Source organism: Equus caballus, chromosome 5 (assembly GCF_041296265.1).
Source record: "Equus caballus isolate H_3958 breed thoroughbred chromosome 5, TB-T2T, whole genome shotgun sequence".
Classification (NCBI taxonomy): Eukaryota; Metazoa; Chordata; class Mammalia; order Perissodactyla; family Equidae; genus Equus; species Equus caballus.
The window spans coordinates 76,796,839-76,817,794 of record NC_091688.1 but is presented as its reverse complement, the minus strand read 5'-3'; the positions used below and the strand labels follow the sequence as shown (position 1 = coordinate 76,817,794).

The 20,956-nt window shown below is 35.6% G+C and overlaps 1 protein-coding gene across 5 annotated transcripts in view; it reads left to right on the top strand.

Moving 5' to 3' along the window:
• FNBP1L (formin binding protein 1 like) overlaps nucleotides 1-20,956 on the top strand; it is a 127,324-nt gene that overhangs the window by 82,383 nt on the left and 23,985 nt on the right. For all 5 annotated transcript variants that reach the window (XM_023641614.2, XM_070268715.1, XM_023641613.2 and 2 more), the window contains exons 3-7: nucleotides 6,386-6,439; nucleotides 7,702-7,849; nucleotides 8,619-8,681; nucleotides 14,948-15,052; nucleotides 18,830-18,958. In XM_023641614.2, the coding sequence (XP_023497382.1) occupies nucleotides 6,386-6,439; nucleotides 7,702-7,849; nucleotides 8,619-8,681; nucleotides 14,948-15,052; nucleotides 18,830-18,958 (499 nt within the window). The remainder of the gene's footprint in view (nucleotides 1-6,385; nucleotides 6,440-7,701; nucleotides 7,850-8,618; nucleotides 8,682-14,947; nucleotides 15,053-18,829; nucleotides 18,959-20,956) is intronic.

Below are 20,956 nucleotides of genomic sequence, written 5' to 3'. Positions count from 1 at the left end.
TAAAATCAACAATTTAGATATAAACTAAGTAGTATAAAATATTTAATATCATGTATATAAATAGAATACTGTAATTTTTGGAGAAACCCATTAAATTTAGAAGCCTTCTCAGATCACTGAAGGAACAATATTCATTCCTTTGTATGCAGAGCATATGATCTTAAGGTCCTTAGAATACATGGATGAAACACACCTGCATTAAAGCAAAGTACCAGCGTATCTATGACATCTATTATAATTTCTGTAATATGTATTGTATATGTATAAAACTTTGTTTCAATTCCTGATTTATAACACTCTACTCAAAAACATATCTTACATATAAACTGCTATCATAATTGGTTACTTGCAGAATCTCTGTACTTAGAAGAGAGGAAAAGTTTCTAAAAAAGAATAGCCTAGGGGAACTGACATTAAGGGCAGATTTCTTGAGGAAGATGAATTGCCTAAAATATTTTTAGTTTAGGAGCATCCTGAATGCTTTACACTTACATATTTCAGACAAGCTAGTCTGAGGTTTATTTGACCTAATAAACTTATTATGTTAAATACGCAAAGCAGGGATTTGTGGGGCTTATTAACCGTTCACACCTCCGTGTGAATTTTTTCTGACTTGAGACTGTTTTCTTAGAAGACCCAACTGAGATCAGCTGCTTTGAGAGGATAAATTCTTTTTGTATGTTTCTCTCATTAATTTTTTTTAAAAAATTACAAAAACAGTATATGATCAGTATTCAAACATTTAAATTTGAATCCCTTCCCAGTCCCCCTCCCTATAAGTGAGTACTATTAATAATTTGTTGTCTTCTTCAGAACAAATGTTTTCCTAGAACAGAAGTTTTGATTTGATGAAATACCAGAAGAACGTTTTGGACCAGGCTGTAGTTTTTCTAGTGGCAAGGTGGCGTGGATGGCGTCTTTAGTGGCTTGTGTGTGGTTTCGGAGGGCTCTGGATACTTGCAGTTTGGGAAGAGTTGCCTATAGATGAGTGACTTTTACATAAAGAGACAAGAACGATTAGAAAAAAATTGCTGAGGGCTAACCCTGCATGGCTCAAAAGCTAAAAGTAATGTTACTTTCTTCTTCTTCCCCTTCCCTCTTGTGATATATGTGCTCTTCCTCCCAGAAGCTGAAGTTCCAATTAGCATTGTTTATGCTGTATTTAAGCTATATTATTACTTTCGTGGTTACCCTCGGGTAGTCATTATTCTTTCAAGTGTCAGAACCCCAACTCAGATTGGTTTAAGCAAGGAGAGGAATTTATTGGCTTATGTGAGTGAGAAGTTCAGGGATCTTGGATATTCCGAAAAATGTTAAGGATTTCTCTTCTCTTGGTTTTGCTTTCCTCTCTGTTGTTTTAATTCCCAAGTAGTCTCTTCCCACGTGGTAGTTCTAGAATTATGTCCTATCAACTTATCTTCAGCAGAAAGAAAACATCTCTTCTCAAGAATTACAACTGAAATTTTAGGATTGACTTTCACTGGCCTAGATTAGTGGGCCTGGATCAAACAAATATTCCTGGACCTTAATATGTGGCCAACCCCACCACAGCTAATAGACACGACATGGAAGGAGCTGTAGTTTAGGATATATTAGGCTGTATTAGAATAATAACTCCCAAGTCCCAGGGGCTTTACACAGCAAAAACTTACCACTTGTTTGTGCAAAGTTGGCCACAGGTCCGGGTGATGCCTCTCTAGGGTAGCCCATGTGGTAAGATAAGATTCCAGACTATCTTCATCTGTTCATCTCAACGTGAAGCCTCCACAGTTGCTTCAGCAGGGAATGAGGGAGCCCAGAGGGTTATGCACGAGCTCTTAATGCTTCAGCCGGGTAGTTACACAGAGCTTACAGTGCGTTCTACAGCATTAGCCATGTGGTCCCGCCTAACTGCAAGGCCCCTGGGATATGTACGAAATAACATGGTTTTTGATGAGCAGAAATGTGTCTGTCACAAGCTGTTCCAAAAGAAAGAAGGGTAGTGAGTGATGCAGGTGGGCAAAACAACAGATGTCTACTACAGCCTAGAACTCTAAACAATGCTTAAAATGTTGATATACAAAAATACATTCAGAGGGGCTGGCCCCGTGGCCGAGTGGTTAAGTTCGCGTGCTCCGCTGCAGGCGGCCCAGTGTTTCATCGGTTCGAATCCTGGGCGCGGACATGGCACTGCTCGTCAGACCACGCTGAGGCAGCGTCCCACATGCCACAACTAGAGGAACCCACAACAAAGAATACACAACTACATACCGGGGGGCTTTGGGGAGAAAAAGGAAAAAAATAAAATCTTTAAAAAAAAAAAAAATACATTCAGAGTTTGAAAATACTTGCTCTTTGAAATGTTCTTTGCCCAAGTTTACTTGTTTTTATTTAAAGTAATTCATGGTTGAAAATCACTGACCTTGAAAGTAATTTCTAGAATACACCCATTTATATAGATTGGAGACTGTGGTTGTTACAACCACACTAGCTAATAAGTTAATCAGTTACCTTGCAATTGCTAATTCCGTGGATATTTTTGGTACCAGTTTTAATGTATCTGTTTGGTGAATTGACTATTTCTGTCTTTTTAGAACTTAAAAAAAAATCCCTCATCTTCACTGATATACTTTCTTAGGTTTTCTGAGTTATCTATCTTAGGGGTTGACAAACTTTTTTAAATAAAGTGCCAGAGAATAAATTTTCGGATAAATATGTCACAATTACTCAACTCTGCTGTTGTAGTGTAAAATCAGCCATAGACAATACATAAACGAATGAGAGTGGTGTGTACTAGTAAAACTTTATTTACAAAACAGGCAGCTGGGCAGGCCATAGTTTACCTCTAGTCTACCTGACTGCTCATCTTTATTGCTCTTCTCAAGCAGCTCTTCTTCCTTCCCTGCTAAATGTATATTACTAGATTATCTTTGGCTACCTTCTCATTTCATACTTCTTGGGTAGCCTCATTCTCGTTCATTATTTTAACTGTCTCAGGTGTTGGAATCAGATGTGAGTTGGGTTTTGGCCTTGTCCTTTACTAGCTATGTAACCATGGGCAAGTTACCTAATGTGTTTCAGTTCTGTAAAACAGGGCTAATAACACTTGCTTTCAGATTTGTTGTAAGCATAAGATTATATGTAAAGCGCTTAGCATCGAGATTGGCAAAGAATATAGGTTGACAAATGAGTAGCTCCTGTTGTTTTTGTTATTGTCCTTACACATGTTGAGTCTGTGTCACATCTATATCTTGATCCCAGAAGTTTCTTCAGAGTTCCAATTTTTACTAGATTTGTCTATTTGGACGTTTTTACTTAGCTATTACTGTAGTGTCAGTTAAGAAGCATTCAGCTTCAAGTAAGAATCCTCTCACATAACAGGAAGTTTGGAAACGGGATTCCAGAGCTTAGTGATGTCAGGGCATTTTTGTGAATTCCTTGGTGTTCCCGCTTATGGTTGCAAGATGTTGAAGTATCTTCAGTCATCTTGTCCTCACACATTTGTATCCAAAGCAGTAAAAAAGTGTGAAAAAGGGGCTCATTTTTGTGTATTTTTTCCTTTTTATTGTAAAAATTATCACTAAAAAAAAGTTAAAGTTTATTAGGAAATAAAATCGATAGGACTTGAACACCTTAAGGTGAGAGAAACTTGATAATGTGTAGGATGATTGCCAGATTTTTGGCTTAAATATCTGGGTGGATCATGGTGCCATTAATATAACAAAATAGTAAGGTTATTAATATAACAAAATAATAAAAGAAGATAAATTCCATTTTAGAGTTGTTGAGTTTGATGTACCTGTATCAGACGAATGCTTATCCAACAGCCGTTCCTTCTCCTTTAACAGCTTTATAATTCACATACCATAAAATTTAACCTTTTAAAGTATACAATTCAGTGGTTTTTTAGTGTATTCACAGAGTTGTGCAACCATCACCCTTATCTAACTTTAGAATTTTCATCATCCCAAGAAGAAGCCTTCTACCCATGGCAGTCATTCCCCATTCACCCCTCCCGCAGGCCCTGGCAACCACTAATTTACTTTCTGTCTCTGTGGATTTGCCTATTCTAATTAACTTCTTGAATTATACATCATCTCTTCTCCATCTTCCCTTTTGAGTTTTTACTTAGAAAGGATGTAGGTCATGCACAGTATTAGTTTGTTAGCTATGATTCGTTCCTTTCTTTCTGTCAGTGTAGTACCTGAAATAATTAATGTGTGGCACATAGAAGATTAGGTGATATTTGAATTGATAATTTGTCCACAAAAATGGTTTTTGGTGGTGTTTCAGGTAACCATGATTAAGAACCACCGATTAAGAATATTTAGAGTTCCTTAATATGACTTAAGAAGGGCCTCTGCTGTCTTCATCTGTCTTCCCAACCTCACTGCTTGCCATTCTCTGGCTCACACTTCATGTTCCAGCAGCACTGAACCCATTCACAGTTCTTCAGAAAAGCCGTTCTTTCTCTTACTTCCTTGCCTTTGCTCATTAGATCTTTTCTATTTAGAATCCCTTCAGGGCTTTTCAGTTGCTCAATTCCTGCTTACCTCTTTAGGGTAAGTTAAGAAATTAGAAATTTCAACCTTCCTCGTCTGGAGAAGCCCCTGTCCAGAGCCCTCTGTTGTTCTTACCATGTTATGGTATGTAAAGGTGTTTTATGTATTTGAATCTCTGTAGGCCAGTGGTCTCTGAACTTTTTATTGCTCATCTATAAAAATTGTTTGAGCACGTGCCCACACAGTTATTTATAAATTATGTGCATGTGCTAGTGTACTAATATGATAAATATTGCTAAAGCTTTCGGTAAAAAAAATTATAAAAAAAATAAACCTAAGGCTTTCTTCTTGTTCCTTACTTCACAACCACTGACGACTATGAGTTTCTTAATGGCAAAAACTCAATAAATGTTGATCCAGACTCTTAGTGTCTTTCTTGTTCTTTCCGCTACTCCTTAGGGTTTTAGGGCTTCCTTTTCTTTTCTGTTATCGCACCATTTGCTTAACTTTATTGTAGCACTTATCATGTTGTATGTTGTAATTATTGGTATACACTTGTCTTCTTTTAATAGAGTGTAAGTCTCCTGAGTGTGGGTACTCTTTCATATCTGATGTGCACGGTTACTTGCACAGTGCCTAGCACATAGTAGACAATTGTTTGTAGAATGAATAAACTGAATTGAGTAAGTGGGATGAATTGATAATAATCTGAGAATAATCAAGACAGTGATTCTTTTATAGTACTTATTTCAAAGACCATAGGACCATTTATCATAAAAATGCTTATACTTTAAAGCATTGCATCTCAAATTATTTGTGATGATGAACTAGTTTTTTTGTAAGTTTCCAATCCATTGGGTTCTGATGCGTTTATAAAATCAATAAAATTTTAATACTAGAAAAAATGACATAAAAAGAGACATACAGATTACAGGCTCTCATTTTTTATTATTAGATTCAACAGACATAAAATTACTTTCAACTTCTGTACTTAGCTTGTTATGCATTGGTAACAAAGAGTCTCTGGACCTTCACTGGTCCATGGACCATACTATGAGGAGCATGGGTATAAAGCACTATGGCAAATGCTTTCATTTCAAATGTCATCCACTTTAGTTCTTATAACCCTCTGTGGTAGGTACTGGTATCACCATTTAAAGGAAACTTGGCACAGAAAGGGTTAGTAAATTGCCCAAGGTCGCATAGATGCCACACAAAACAGCTAGGATTCAAACCCAGGTAGTCCAGTGTGACTGCAGAGTCCATGTGCTGGTCTGCCTCTGATTTTGCATAGATGAAATGGGGTGGCATTCTAATCTGAGACTGTCAAGAACTGACGTAGATGAAGGCAGAGAAAGTTACAAATCCGATTGTAATTCATTTGCCTGAAAAAAGAAGGTTAAGGATCACATAATGATTTTCATGTAAAAGTAGAGCTTACGGAGGATGCTGACCAACTGTTCTTTTATCCTGTTAGTGAGTCTGCATCTGTTTACATTTTACTTTAGTTAGCATTAAAATCTCTGATTTGCAAAACAAAATAACGATGGTATTTCTTTGAAATATGAATTTTTCTGCCCTGACTCAGGTTCACATACTGATTGCTTTGTTTCTTTATTCTTCCTCTTATCTCTTTTCTTATTTGATAGCATAATTGACCAAATTGTTAGATTACACTCATAAACACAGAAACACAGAAATAACATTTCTTTCTACAAGTGTCAGTATTTTAAGAACAAAATGTAAGTAATGGTCATATATTATTATAATGTTAGTAGATGATCACACTGCTGTCTTAATTGTATATCATTAAATCCTTGATTTAATGAAATTGGAAACTTTTAGAATATTTTAATTTCAACAACAGTATTTTTTACAAGTGAAAAAAAATCTTCTTCCTATAGAAATCTGGTTAAGAAGTACTGTCCCAAACGTTCCTCCAAAGATGAAGAGCCAAGGTAAATTATATACTTGTTTATTGTTGCACATTAAAATTTTAAATAATACTTATGTTTTTGTTATTTAGTAAAATAAATATGCTGTTAGCTTTTTTATAAAGATTGTTTAAAAGTTTGTTTTAGTAAAAAATTATGGTGTTTATGAAAAAGGAAACTGCTGTTTATTCTTATAAGGATGAATGCTTAAGTGGGCTTGATAATAGTTTTCAAGAAGAGTTGCAGTGTGGGTTTCCAAGTAAGATGTAGACTGGGACTCCACTAGAGTGATTTAGTCTCCAGAAGAAAAGGGTATTTTTTCCATACTTTATTTTGTAGTTTTCAACTTGTTAGATTCTTGCTTTTACTCTTAGAGGTAGTAAAACAATTTGGCTGATTGGTTTAAAGAGATAATGAAAAGGAATGAGATTTTCTCAGGGTAATTTTGGAACCCTGAGTAAAGGTTGGGAGTTGCCTATGAGCTTTTTGGCCATCTTAAACAGGGATAGGTGGATGATTATAAAATGCAGAAACAAAAAGAGACTAGACTTAATGACTTTGTGTATAGTTGTCAGTTGTTAGGATTCTCAGGTTTAGTGTTAATGTAGTCCTATCTGAGCTGTCTGCCTTCAACTATAAGAATGTTTGGCAGTGTATTCAAAATAGATTTATACATTTTAATACAGTGATTCTCTTTGTTTCTCTCCTTCCCTCCACACACATATTTTTACCCTTATTTTTGCCCCTTCTTACCCTCCTTTGGTGTCAATTATAATGGCACTTTACTTCCATTCAGGATGTGGGCAGGTATACAGGCAGCTGTGTCCAGAGCTGATAGCAAAGTTTTTCTGTAGATCAGCCATCGAGATGCATTTGAGTGGTATGATTGGCAGGTTCTGTCCTCGAGAGCAAGCACATCATCTCTGCAACAGGTTCAGCTGCCAAGCCTAGGAATCCAACCAAGTTCATTCCCAAGCCCAGGCCAGTCAGTTGGCAACTTAAGAGATCCAGTATGCCAAAAGAGCCTGCAGGTAGTATTCCTATTATTTTTGACCTCAAATATCCCTTTATTTAAAAAGTAAGACTACTTGAAGATATACAAACATGCACAACTTGAGCTTAATGCAGGATTCTTTGCATACAAAGTTAATTTAGAGCTAGTAGCTGAGATTTAGGATTGAGTATGTTAAAATTTATCAAGCATCAAGCTCAAGCCATACCTCATAAGAAACATTTATAATGAAAATAAAAATAAATTTCACCATTTTTTAATATGTTTTTGTCAGGTTTACCTCGTGTATAGCCTTTTTTAACATCCTTAACGAGTTAAATGACTATGCAGGACAGCGAGAAGTAGTAGCAGAAGAAATGGCGCACAGAGTTTATGGTGAATTAATGAGATATGCTCATGATCTGAAAACTGAAAGAAAAATGGTAATTCTTATTATTTTTATCCATTTATAATATATAAAATATTTTCACAGAAATGAAGTAGTTTGCTTTTTAAAAATAATGTATGTTCAGCGTAAACTGGTTTTCTATTTCACCAAATTTCTTCTAACTAAAATTATCTCAAGATTCTCCTGCTAATTTATGATCTTTTTGGATTTAAGACTAAGGTTTGGTAACTACAGCCCATGGGCCAAATCTAGCTTACTGCCTGTTTTTGTTTCTTAATTCCCACGAACTAAGAATGTTTTTTACATTTTTAGATAGTTGAAAATAAAATCAAAAGAAGAATAATATTTCATGACATGTGAAAACTATATGAAATTCAAATTTCAGTGACTATAAATAAAGTTTTATTGGAACAGACCCGTACTTATTCACTGATGTATTGCTTGTGGCTGCTTTTGCATTGCATCAGCAGAGTTGAATATTTGTAACAGAGACATTGTGGCTTGCAAAGCCTACGATATTTATCTGACACTTTATAGAAAATGTTTGTCAACCCCTATTCAAGACAATCATGTATTTTCCTAGAGATTATATCTATCTTAAAGGTTATATTTAAACTATTCAAATAATACCCTATAAAATGCATTTTAGAGAGCTTTGCTTTACTAATAATCTCTCCCTAAGTCTTGATAAAGTTATATAATTAGTACCTTGAAAAAAAAGTAAATTCTTTTGGGGACTTTAGACTTCATTTACTATTTAAATGTAATTTTTTGTTTGTTTTCTTGGTTGTTATGATCTTCAGCATCTTCAAGAGGGACGAAAAGCTCAACAATACCTTGACATGTGCTGGAAACAGATGGATAATGTGAGTTATAATGTTTTCATGGTTAACATAAAATTTTGTGGACTAGTTTAGACCTAAATTCTCTTCTGCTTCATGTCTATTTGAGTTCAGTATTTCTCAATGTTTTATTCATAATTAGCCATTGGTATACATAGAGAACGTGAAATCATTTTGACATTTTTCTTTCCTATATGGTTCTATAATTGTACCAAATCTATAATCTTCAGATAATTGTAAACATTTAGGAAAATTCTTTTTGACTTTGCAGTAGTTACTATAAAATACTGATGGAGGATAGACATGTTAGAGAGATAGTGATATATCTTAGAAGACCGTTTGACTGAGGCTGAGAGGACCTAGATTCCAGTTCTATCTTTTCCTTAGCAGCTCATTTCTCTTGACTTCATTTTTATTATGAAAAATGAAGACAGTGGACTAAATTATATGAAATGTTTCTTCCAGTTCAGTGATTTCTATGAAATGCAAATGTTCCTAGTATTGGGGTGCTGGTACTAGACCATCTCATTGTAGGAAATAAAGTATTTTATAGGGCAAAACTCTGAAAGTGTAATAATTATTTACTTTATAAACTTTCCAAGAGTAGATATTAATGTTGTTTTTCTTAAATGTTCTGGCATACAGTTATTTGAAAAGCAAGATGTTTACATGGAACATTGTTGTCTCCTTTACTTAAAATAGTCTACCAGATGATGTTCTGTAGTATAAGATTAATATTCTTTTTGAACCCTCAGGTTAGCAATCAGTTTACTCTTTACCTGCATATTTTTATGATGGGCACTGTGTATTCCCTGAAAATTATGCTGAAGGCAGTTGTGCATGTTAAATTAATCAGTTTAGTTTGTGGTTGTTGGGAAAAGGACTTTTAAGTTTGAGATTAAAAAAAAAACCTCATGCGTTAGCCTGCATTTTTTTAGCCTTTTTTCTTTCCTTTTTAAAAACACATATTCAAAGCTTAGATTAAATTTCTACTATATAACTGTCATTAATGATGTAAGATTCTAATCACTAGTGCTAATTGAGAATTTTTAGGTGTATTAATAGTCTATTTTTATTTTTTGTTTTGATTTTCTTTCTAATTAGTTTCAGCAAGACTTTTAGGGAGTGGTTACATTTATTAAATTTTAAATTGCCTTAACTACCATCCTTAGTGTCTGCCACCTAATGAGGGTGTGTGTATATGTATGTTTTCATTTGCACAAAATAACATACTCCTACACTTATGAGTCATTGGTCCCTTTAAAAATTGGTATTGGCACAAATCTTTCCTGTTAATATGTGCTGACTTGCCTTTAGAACAATTGGCAGTTATTAAGCAAAAGTTATAGAGGTCGTAAGAAAGAAGCATCAGAAAATGTAGGAGAGATTTCTTTAAGGCATTAACAATAACATGAAATAAAGGTGAGTTCAGCTCAACTCGTGTTTACTGAAGGCATCCTTCACATGTACTGAGTCCTGGTAAAAAAGTGAATATGATATGGTTCTTGTTTTTGTGCAGCCTGCAGTCTACTGAAGGAAACAGGCAACTATAATTTCTGTGTAACAGGTACAAATATGTACAGGATCCTATTTCCTAGTTCCATGTCTTCCTGTTTAATTGAGAAAACGAAATTATAAAATTGCTGATATGTTTGAAATAATTGAGAGGAGATTTAAAGAACTGGGAGAGACAGGTTGAATTAGTGGCAGAATATTGAAAATTGAGAAAAAGAATTTAAAAGACAACTATTAACCCCAGGATAAACAAAATAGGCAGCACTGACATTTAAGATGAGGGCAAAAGAGAGTAGCCTGGGAAGAAGATTTTGGAGGACTGGTCAGAGATTAAAAAGATAGAGGCGTCAGAGATGCCAGGTTTGTGCGTTAGGTGACTCCAATTAACAGAGCATCTCAGTTTATAAGAGCAGGGCTTGGAAATGGAACAGTTCCAGAGTTGGTCAGTAGCTCTGACCAGGGATGTTACCAAGGCTGCCTCTCCTTTCTGTCTGTCTGCTTTGCCATCTTGATCGTGTTGGCTTTTTTCCTCAGACAACCCTTTATGGTCATCAGTTAACTTAAGCAGCTAAGTACCACATCCTCATTCAGCTGCATGCAGAAGCAGGAAAAGGGAACATTTCTCTTCTAACTGTTCCTTATTATCAGCGAAGGAAAACTTTCCCAGAAAACCCCCAGCAGACTTCCTCATGGGTGCCTTTGACAGGATTAGATTACTTATCCATGCCCCAGCTGTGGGGAAGCTGGTAAAGCAAGTATCAACTGTTTTCTGCCTCTATACTGGGATGGTGCACTCTTCTAAGAAAGGATGGACGAGTAGAAGAAGTTGTTGTTTAGTCTGCCACATGATGGATGAAGAAGGAAAATCTTTTCTGGAGTATATTCCTGTATTATATAATGATATAATATCTTTGAGAGAAGGAGTATTTTTAATGTTATTGTACTAGTGATTTTTTTGCTATTGCAAGGAAATTATTAGGTAGGTTTTTTTTCCCACAAATAATAACACACTAAAAATACTTTGTATATAATAAGCCTCAGATTACACCAAAATTAGTAGCCTATAGCTACTCAATTTGAAAACATAGCCCTGAACTGAGTTTCAGAGAATTAAATGTGGAAATTTAATCTTAATCTTCATAGGAAAGTGACATTCTGTATTGTTTGTATATTCAGATACATTTATGTGCTTTGAATAAATTATAATTATAGTTTGATGTCTAATACTAATCAAAATAGTAAGTACATTTAAAGAATTTTATTAAAAAGTTCTGAGCACATTTATTTGATGTAAATTACAGTTTATCTGGTTCTAGCTACGTGGCAAACTAAGCTAACTCAGAAACCATTTGACTGTAAATGACTAGCTATAAAAGCTAAAATATTTTTATTGCATTTTAAGCTCTTAGCAGAGCTACCTGAAAAAGGAAATCTCTAGCTACTAGAAACTAAGGGTAAAATAAAAGCTGAGCAACAGGTATATGAGCTGATACCTCATATTTGCAGTATGGGGCAGAGGTGTTGGGGTATGGTGGTTCACTAGGCCTTGCTGAGGGCTTGAGTTTTAATACTCACAGAGACAGAGATTAGGTTTTAGCTCTGTGTGTTGTGCAGAATTGGAACTGAGACCCCTGTATAAAGTTTGAACCTTTGAAGGACTAAACCTTTAGTGAAAGGCGGACTGCAGGAACTCTGCCCACTGGCCAAGGGAGACATCAAAGAAATTTGTCTCTATCTGAAGGTCAGAGGAGGGGAGGTATCCTGTGAGGTATTTAAACCTTTTGACCTTGTAGTTATGAAGTTTGGAGTCCACATTTGCACTATCTGTAGAGTTTTGTAATCCCCAAGACAAGAAATTGAGATCATAACTGGTTCTAATAATGGGGTTAGGTAAGTAGAAAATGTTGACATGCTCTACTTTCTTCTGAGCAATTCTCAGAATATAGGTAGCAAGGTGTATATTTTCCAGACAAGAAATTGGAAGAGTCTCTTGGGGATTTTAACCAACTTGAGAGGAAAGACTTATAGATATGGATACCAGGGTTTCTCAAAGGAAACTGTCTGGCCATATCACCCTAGAGGAAAAGACCATAATCCATAAGTCCCACCTGCAGAACTTTCACTTGGCTTTTTGAATAAGAGCAAATAGGTAGGAAGCCCCAGATGTTTAAAACGTCTAATGTAAACACCAGAGACCAAAAGTAATATGTAAGGCAAAAGCAACAGTGAAGAAACAGTGACTATGAAAGGAAATGGAAATAAGATGTGGAAATAATCAAAACACCCAAAATTATTGTTAATATTCTCAAAGGGAAGAGAGAAGGTTTATACCCATGAAATAAGAACAAGATACTATTAAAAAAGGGAACATAGGGGAATAATACTCAGCCATAAAAAAGGATAAAATTGTCCCATTCACAACAATATGGATGGACCTTGAGGGTATTATGTTAAGTGAAATAAGCCAGATGGAGAAAGACAATCTCTGTATGACTCCACTCATAGGTGGAAGTTAAACATGTAGACAAAGAGAACAGATTAATGGTTACCAGGGGAAAGGGGACATGGGGGGTGGGCACAAAGGGTGAAAGGGTGCATCTACAGCATGACTGACAAACAATAATGTACAACTGAAATTTCACAAGGTTGTAAACTATCATAATCTTAATGAAAAGTAAAAAAAAAGAAAAAAAGAAAAGAACGTACAGGGGCCAGCCTGGTAGTGCAGCAAAGTTCGCACACTCTGCTTCAGGTGGCTGGGGTTTGCCAGTTCAGATCCCAGGCACAGACCTATGTACCTACCACTTACCAAGCCATGCTGTGGCAGGCATCCCACGTATAAAATAGAGGAAGATGGGCATGGATGTTAGCTCAGGGCCAGTCTTCCTCAGCAGTGGGTGAAGAAGAGGTTTGGCAGTGGATGTTAGCTCGCAGCTAATCTTCCTCAAAAAAAAAAGGGGGGGGGGGAACATACAGAGAACAAAAGAGAACTCTATGATAGCAGAAATGAAAAAGGTACTAGAAAGAATCAAATTGAAGAAATCTCTCCGAAAGTAGAGCAAAATGACAGAGATTGAAAATATGAGAGAAAATATAAGAAAATTACAGGGCTTATCTGATAGGTTCATTTTCAAAATATTAAGCATCCTAAAAAATAGAAAACATAGGAAGTGGACAAAAATAATTCAAGAAAAATTCCCCAGAACAGAAAGACATGAGTTTCCAGATAGAAAGGATTTTCCAGGTGCCCAGTACAGTGGATTCACAGCAAAACATATCTTCATGAAATTTCGGAGCAGTTAGAGAAGATCCTACCAGCCTCTAGAGAGGAAAAACAAAACAGAAAATAAACATTTTATGCAAAGGATCGTGAGTCAGAATGGATCAGGAAGCTAGAAGACAGTGGAGTAGTACGTTTACATTTGTGAAGCAAGATAATTTTTCTGACTCAAGAGTTTTATACCCAGCCGTATTTTATCAATTGAAAGCGATGGTAAAGGCATTTTTAGCCATGGAGACTTAGAAAATTATCTCCCACAAACCTTTTAGGAAACTACTGCCAGATGTGTTCCAGCAAAATAAGGAAATGAACCAAGTAAGGAGAAGGCATGGAACTAGGAAATAGGGGATTCAAATCAAGGGAGAGGTGAAAGGAATCCCCTGGATAATGGTGAAGGGAAATCCCAAGGTAACAGCCATGTATTAGACTTAGTTTGGTAACCAGTTCAAATTTTAGCATGTGAAAAGCCTTTGGGAGAGATTTCATCAAGAAAATAAAATTGATAGAATTCTGAACGTGTTTGAATTAACTGAGGAAAGATTTAAAGAACTGGGGAAACCAGGGTTGAATTAGAGAAAAGTACACTGAAAATTAAGCAAACTGGGGAAAAAAAGACATTAACTCCAGGATAAAAAAAAAAGTATATAGGAAAGGAAATTATGGTATATATTACATGGCTCAGTTGTGAATAGGTTTTACAAAGTCATAGTAACTTGAATGAAATAAAAAATCTTTTAAAGGCCTACTTCTGGGCTGGTGATATTCCTGGAACACTTGGAAGAAACAACTTGAAACCACTTTGGAGGAACATTTCCACATCCCAGGCTACATTGGAATCCCACCAAAAAAATAAAACCAAGCAGACACCAAAACCAACCAGTCAAACAAACATGCAAAAACCAAACCAAAAACACCAAACAAATCAAAAAAGTCCTGCTGAAGATGAGCTTATAATAGAAAATTACAAAATACATATGATTTTTTTTCTTGTTTGGAAGAGATCTAATAAATGTTAACTCAGTCATGTCTATGATTTTTCTTTTCTTCACAGTCTATAATGTTTGATATTTAACGCACATGGATTGATTGTAATAGTATAATTTCTAATTTAGAAAAATTTTACTTTCAGTGTGCAGTTCTATATAATACACAGTGGCAACATTTTAAAGTTATTATTTTAATTTTTTTTGGAGGAAGATTAGCCCTGAGCTAACATCTGCCGCCAATCCTCCTCTTTTTGCTTAGGAAGACTGGCCCTGAGCTAACATCCATGCCCATCTTCCTCTACTATATATGTGGGATGCCTACCAGAGCATGGCGTGCCAAATGGTGCCATGTCCGCACCTGGGATCTGAACCAGCAAACCCCAGGCCGCCAAAGCAGAACGTGTGCACTTAACCACTGTGCCACCAGGCTGGCCCTTAAAGTTATTTTTTAATGAAGTACTGTAAATCTAGTTTTATTTCTCAATGTGATATTTTAATTTTTTTAACAGAGTAAAAAGAAATTTGAAAGAGAATGTAGAGAGGCAGAAAAGGCACAACAGAGTTATGAAAGATTGGATAATGATACTAATGCAACCAAGGCAGATGTTGAAAAGGTAAGAAATAATCCAAACTGACTTTGATATCAAAATAATATTACTTGCATATGGAGAGTAGTTAGAATATTCATGTTGGTATTAGAGTTTCCCCAAGAGATACACTACATCTAAATCTAAAATATGCAAATATTTGTGAACTTTAAATTACACATATTGGTCTGAGAAAGTATTTAATATGCATCAATTTCTTTTATTGTAATGTCTTAACTGCAATCAAAATGCATAGGAAAGACAAAGTTGCTTTTGGGAATGAACTTCTATCCTATTCCAAAATAGGGTGGAAAGTCTAAGATGTGTTGATGGGGTATGCAAATGGGGGGTGGGTAGTGTGCTTCCCCAATTTTACATGATAAAACTGTCAGAAGTATGTGATACTAGCTATTTGTTTGTTTGTTTGTTTCTTCGTTCATTCTGAAAAACTGAACCCTCTCTTGTCACTCACTAACTGATTCTGGGCCAAATGTTCTGTAATGTAACTGTTGGTAGGATCAGCTCCGTAACTGTTGCTGCTTTCCTTCTTCTTTTCCCCTGCTGTATCCTCTTTATCTTAGAACATTTGACACAGTGATAGTGATAGAATTTTGGAATTTTGAAATACAGGTGAACCTTACTCCACATTTTTGTATATACCAAGGCCCACCGGTATTATATTTATCTCCTTAGCATTTTATAATTCCCTTTAGGATCCGAACAAGAAAGAACTAAGAAGAGAAGAATAATTTATTTTCTGCCCTCCATTTTCTTTACCAATTAAAAAACAAACCTAAAATCATATAAATTCCAGGTTAGAATTACCTTAAAGGTCTTCTGGTAAAACTTTGATGCTTATGTCTTGTCTGCCCTATTTTTAATGACTTATACCTCTAATGACAGTAAGTTCCCTGTCATTGGAAATACATAGTCTTGAGGCACTCTGTTCATTTCTTTTTCAACTTTAACATTTCCTTATATTGACCTCACTCGTCTGCCTGTTCAATTTTAGTTTCTTTGACGTACCAGAAAAATATTAAATCTGTTTTTTTCTCACAATAGCCTTTTAGATATTTGTAGCAGATTCTCTACCCCTACATGAAATACTATGTTTCTTCAACTGTTCCACATATGAAATGACTTTGTTACCTTTCATTATGACTTCTTTCATTTGGATACCCTTTAATTCATCAGTAGCTCACTTAAAGTATGTCGTCTCAAATTGGATATAATAATCCAGGTGTGGTCTAATCAGTCCTAAGTTTGATTACCTCTCTTTTTTTGAACACTAAATTTATGTTAACTGTAGCCTAAGTGTATATTAAATTTTTGGGCACCCACATTGTTTGGATTGACTCCTATTAAATTCATGGTTTACTGAAATCTGCATGTCTTTTTGCATGTGGTGTGGTGTGAGAATGTGTGCCTCAGACAGAACTTGTACTGTTGCTGTTTTAAATGCCTATGTGCATATGTATCAATTATTAGATTGAATCCTGCTAAGATCCTATTTAATCCTGCTGTTTTGGATCCTGATTTTGTTCGTCCACTATATTAATTTCCTTCCTACCATCATGTCATACACATAATGTGTTATCATTATTTGATAAAAATGTGGACTATAACAATTGGCAAATAGCAGTATTTTATAGATGGGAGACTTTCTTGCTGGTTGACATTGACTCCTTAAGAACTCCTTTGACTTATCAAACATTGACTGCACGGTTTATATACTCAGCAAGTTAAGGAAATTCTTTAACTGGACTCTTATTTAACTTATTTCTTTATTTTGTCTACAGAAATATCTTTAGAGGCTAGTCAAATATCTTGAAATCTAGATAAAACATATCTAGTAGCTTGACCTAACTTAAGAATTTTAATGTTTACAGCCTCCTTTTTTATGCTCGTTTGTTTGCAGCCCCTTCAATTATTAGAGAATTAGGAAAACTTTGAAGATTTGCTTTAGGAACTAGAGAGCAGAGGAATTCTAAGTGATGAGGGAGGGAAGGGAACACAGTTTCAAGCAACTACTGACAAAAGTTTACCAAAACAAAAAAAGAAATGAAGAGGAAGCAGGCCAATTATTCATGTTCCTAGAGAAAAGGAAGGCAGGTACACAACAATGTGAATATACATACATAATGCTACTTTTTTTTTTAAGATTTTTTATAATTATTTTTTTTTTCCTTTTTCTCCCCAAAGCCCCCCAGTATATAGTTGTATATTCTTCATTGTGGGTCCTTCTAGTTGTGGCATGTGGGACGCTGCCTCATCGTGGTTTGATGAGCAGTGCCATGTCCGCACCCAGGATTTGAACCAACGAAACACTGGGCTGCCTGCAGCGGAGCACTCGAACTTAACCACTTGGCCACGGGGCCAGCCCCTATAACACTACTTATGTGCTGTGTACACTTAAAAATGATTAAAGTGGTAAATTTTATGTTACGTGTATTGTGTATTTTACATTTTACCACAATTAAAATTTTTTTTTAAATTTTAATGCAAAGTTAAAAAAAAGAAAGAAAAGAAAGGCAATAAATGTGAAGCCCAGAAAATGCCAGTAGAGGCTTTAGTTATTTTAGCTTCTAGACTTATACTCCTACATACCCTGCTGGAACCCTCACCCGGGACCTTGGGAATCACAGCCAGTGACTTGGAGAACAGGAGTTTCCCCTGACAGAACGGAATAATTTGGAATCTTCTCTTCCGTCATAGTTTGTGGGAGGAGGGAGAAAAGGGGAAGGAGTGAATGAATTGGTACTTAGGGCCCCAGTTTGGAATTTCAAATGTATTTTTCTGTAGAAAAGCTTTGGGCCATGGTGTTTAGTTTCCATAGTACTTATTTGTTGTACTTTCAAGTACACTGTGGATTAAATGGATTTTTGTGGGCTTACCTGAGATCTTGGCTACCAAGCGTTTCTATAGGTCAGTTTGTTTCTGAGTTCAGAAGAACTAACTTGTGGACCTACTGATAAAAGGTCAGGGACTACATTTGTAGAAACTGGAATTAGAATAATAAAGCATATTCACAAGGTGCTTTACAGTTTTCAAAGCACTCTCATATAACATAATTTATTCCTTGGAACACTGTGGAAAATTGAGTTTGGTTCTTACTTTGTTTTTTATTATTACTTTAGAATAATTGAGAAATTTGTTTAGAATCCTCTCCAATAAATCTAGAATTAACGATTTGTATTGTTTGTATTCCGACATTCTCACCAGTGTAGATGATACTATTATGACTCATTTGAAAAGCATTTCTACAAGAGCTTGAGATGAACAGAACTGTATTCTAAATAAGCATTCCTTAAAGTATAGAGATGTGGTTTTGTATAAAGATGGAAATTATTGTTGAATATTACTATCCCCAGATCACATTTTGATCATTATTTGGTTTCACTGTGGTTCTGAGTCAGATATAAGTGGATCATGTTTAAAGAAATGTTTTACTAGTAACTGTCTAAAATATTCCTTATGCTGTTTTCTCTTCTGATTAAAAGCTTACTGTTTCAGGCCATAATGTTGACATTCATTTAATGTTTTTTTAAAAAGTCTGGATTTGGTAAGGAGAAACTTTATTTGGATAGAGTATTGCAACGGGGAGGACTGTTGCAATAAGAAAAAGGGAATATTGCAGTAGAAAGACTGCTCTGACCATAGAATCTGCGAGCATCTCCTTCAGTTTTAAAAGTTATCAATAGTTAGAAAAAGTGTAGTTTTAGTATAACTTTTATGAAAGTGAATTAGCTATGATTTTTTGGTTGTTATCCTTGTTGGTAATGATTTGGACAAATGTGCCCCTAGGCTAAACAGCAGTTGAATCTGCGTACGCATATGGCTGATGAAAATAAAAATGAATATGCTGCACAATTACAGAACTTTAATGGAGAGCAACACAAGCATTTCTACGTAGTGATTCCTCAGATTTACAAGGTAAAATTTAGATAAATGAAATTAATCCAGTTTCATAGTTGGAAGAGCTAGTCTTTAAATGTAAAACTTGTAAATTTCAGTTATCAATCAGAATGTGTCTAGATTCACTAGTCATCAGGTTTGGTGATAAGAAATTTCTTTATGATTATAGATTTGAAAAGTAATTTTCCTAACTTTCTCATTTTCCTAAATCACAAATTTTTCTACAGATTTATTATTTATTATTATTTATTATTCATGTAATAAACAGTCCCCTAAAACAACATTTTCTAGATAAATTTTAATACTGTATCATTAAGTATTATGGCTTAATAGGGAGAATTTATTGGAACTGTATATTGTAATCTGCTCAACCTAGAATTGGGATGTAGCTTTTTGACACTATACCAGAATTGTTGACATTAGGTCAGGTGGCAGAAATAAATCTTATAAGATGTATTTGCTAGTCTGGTTTTTGCCTGCTTGTCTTTCTAGCTGCCAGATCATAAATATAATTCAGGCTATGAATTTGCTTATAAATACCATTCATCATCGCTTGATGATGGTAGTTGCCAAATAGCCTCAGGTAAAGACCCCAGAATTTACATGAGGCTCAAATTATATTACTGCCTATTGTAGAAAGAAGAAAAATTAGAGAAAAGGAATTTAGTGAAGTTGTGTTGAAAGAAGTAGGATCTGGGAGAGCGGAGCTTGTGTGGAAAGAGTGTCAGCCCAGATATACTTTTTTTTTGTTTGTAAGGCAAGTTAGAAGTACAAAGGAAGTATAGTGAGAGGTGGTGGACTAGAGTAGGTATCAGATTCCAGTCATTTGATCCAGAGCATGTAGCCTGCCAGTCATCACTCTGTGGTGCTTTTCTAGGCTTGCTAGCTAAGCCTTCATATTCTGGGGAGACCTTAACTTGGGAATCAACTACTTTTTGTGTTTTGGGGCTTGATCCTTTTGGTTGGCCCTTGCTATGGCATAATCTTGCTATTTTGTGGTGCTGGGAGCAGTTCTTTTGTGAAAATGCAGGCCTCAAAATAAATTCCCAGGCTCTGGAGAGTAATTAAAGAGGGAAAAGTGATATCGTGATATCACGGCTGTGGGAGTTTGGGACTGGAGCAGTGTAGGTACTTCCTAGGAGAAAGCAAGGTTAGTATTGGGAAATAGGAAGTGTTAAAAAATGCCTATAACTGGGGAGAATTCTTCTGGCCAGCTCCTGCTGCAGAACATGGAGTGACACATTACACCCTGAGAAGCCCATCTCATTGGCAATCTTTTAGCATCTGCTTCAGGAAACCAATAATAGCTCGCATGTCCTTTGAGCCTAGCCCTTTGCTTTAGGGTAGTGGAGACAGCGTGACTTTTTTTATATCCAACCAGAGCAAATGCAGAGCCACAGTCAGAAATTCTCATGACTACAGTTGTAACCCAGTGTGGAATCTGAAAAACAAGTCAAACTCACAGAAACAGAGAGTAGAATGGTGGTTGCCAGGGGCTGGGGGTGGGGGAAATGGGGAGAGGTTGGTCAGAGTACAAACTTCCAGTTATGAGATGAGTAAGGTCTGAAGAGCTAATGTATAAGGTGATGACTATAGTTGATAACACTATGTTGTATAATTGAAATTTGCTAAGAGGGTGGAACTCAAGTGTTCTTACCAAGGGTAAAAAAAGGTAAATATATGAGGTGATGAACATGGTAATTAACTCGATGGTGGGAATCTTTCACAATGTATATATATATCAAATCATCATGTTGCACTTTAAGTATATTACAGTTTTGTCAACTATACCTCAATAAAGCTGAAAAAAAGTGCCTTTAAGTTATTTGGTTTCATGTGTCCCAGCATAGTTCTTAGTGGCACGTGCCAATGAATTTTTCAATTGTAGGGATTCCATATATGTACCACTTTGACGTTGTGGCTTCATGTTTTGCCTCTTGTGTCCCCAACCCTTTGATAGTCACTCTGAGCTGGAGACTTGCGTAGGTCTAGGTACTTGTTGATATGCAGTCAGCT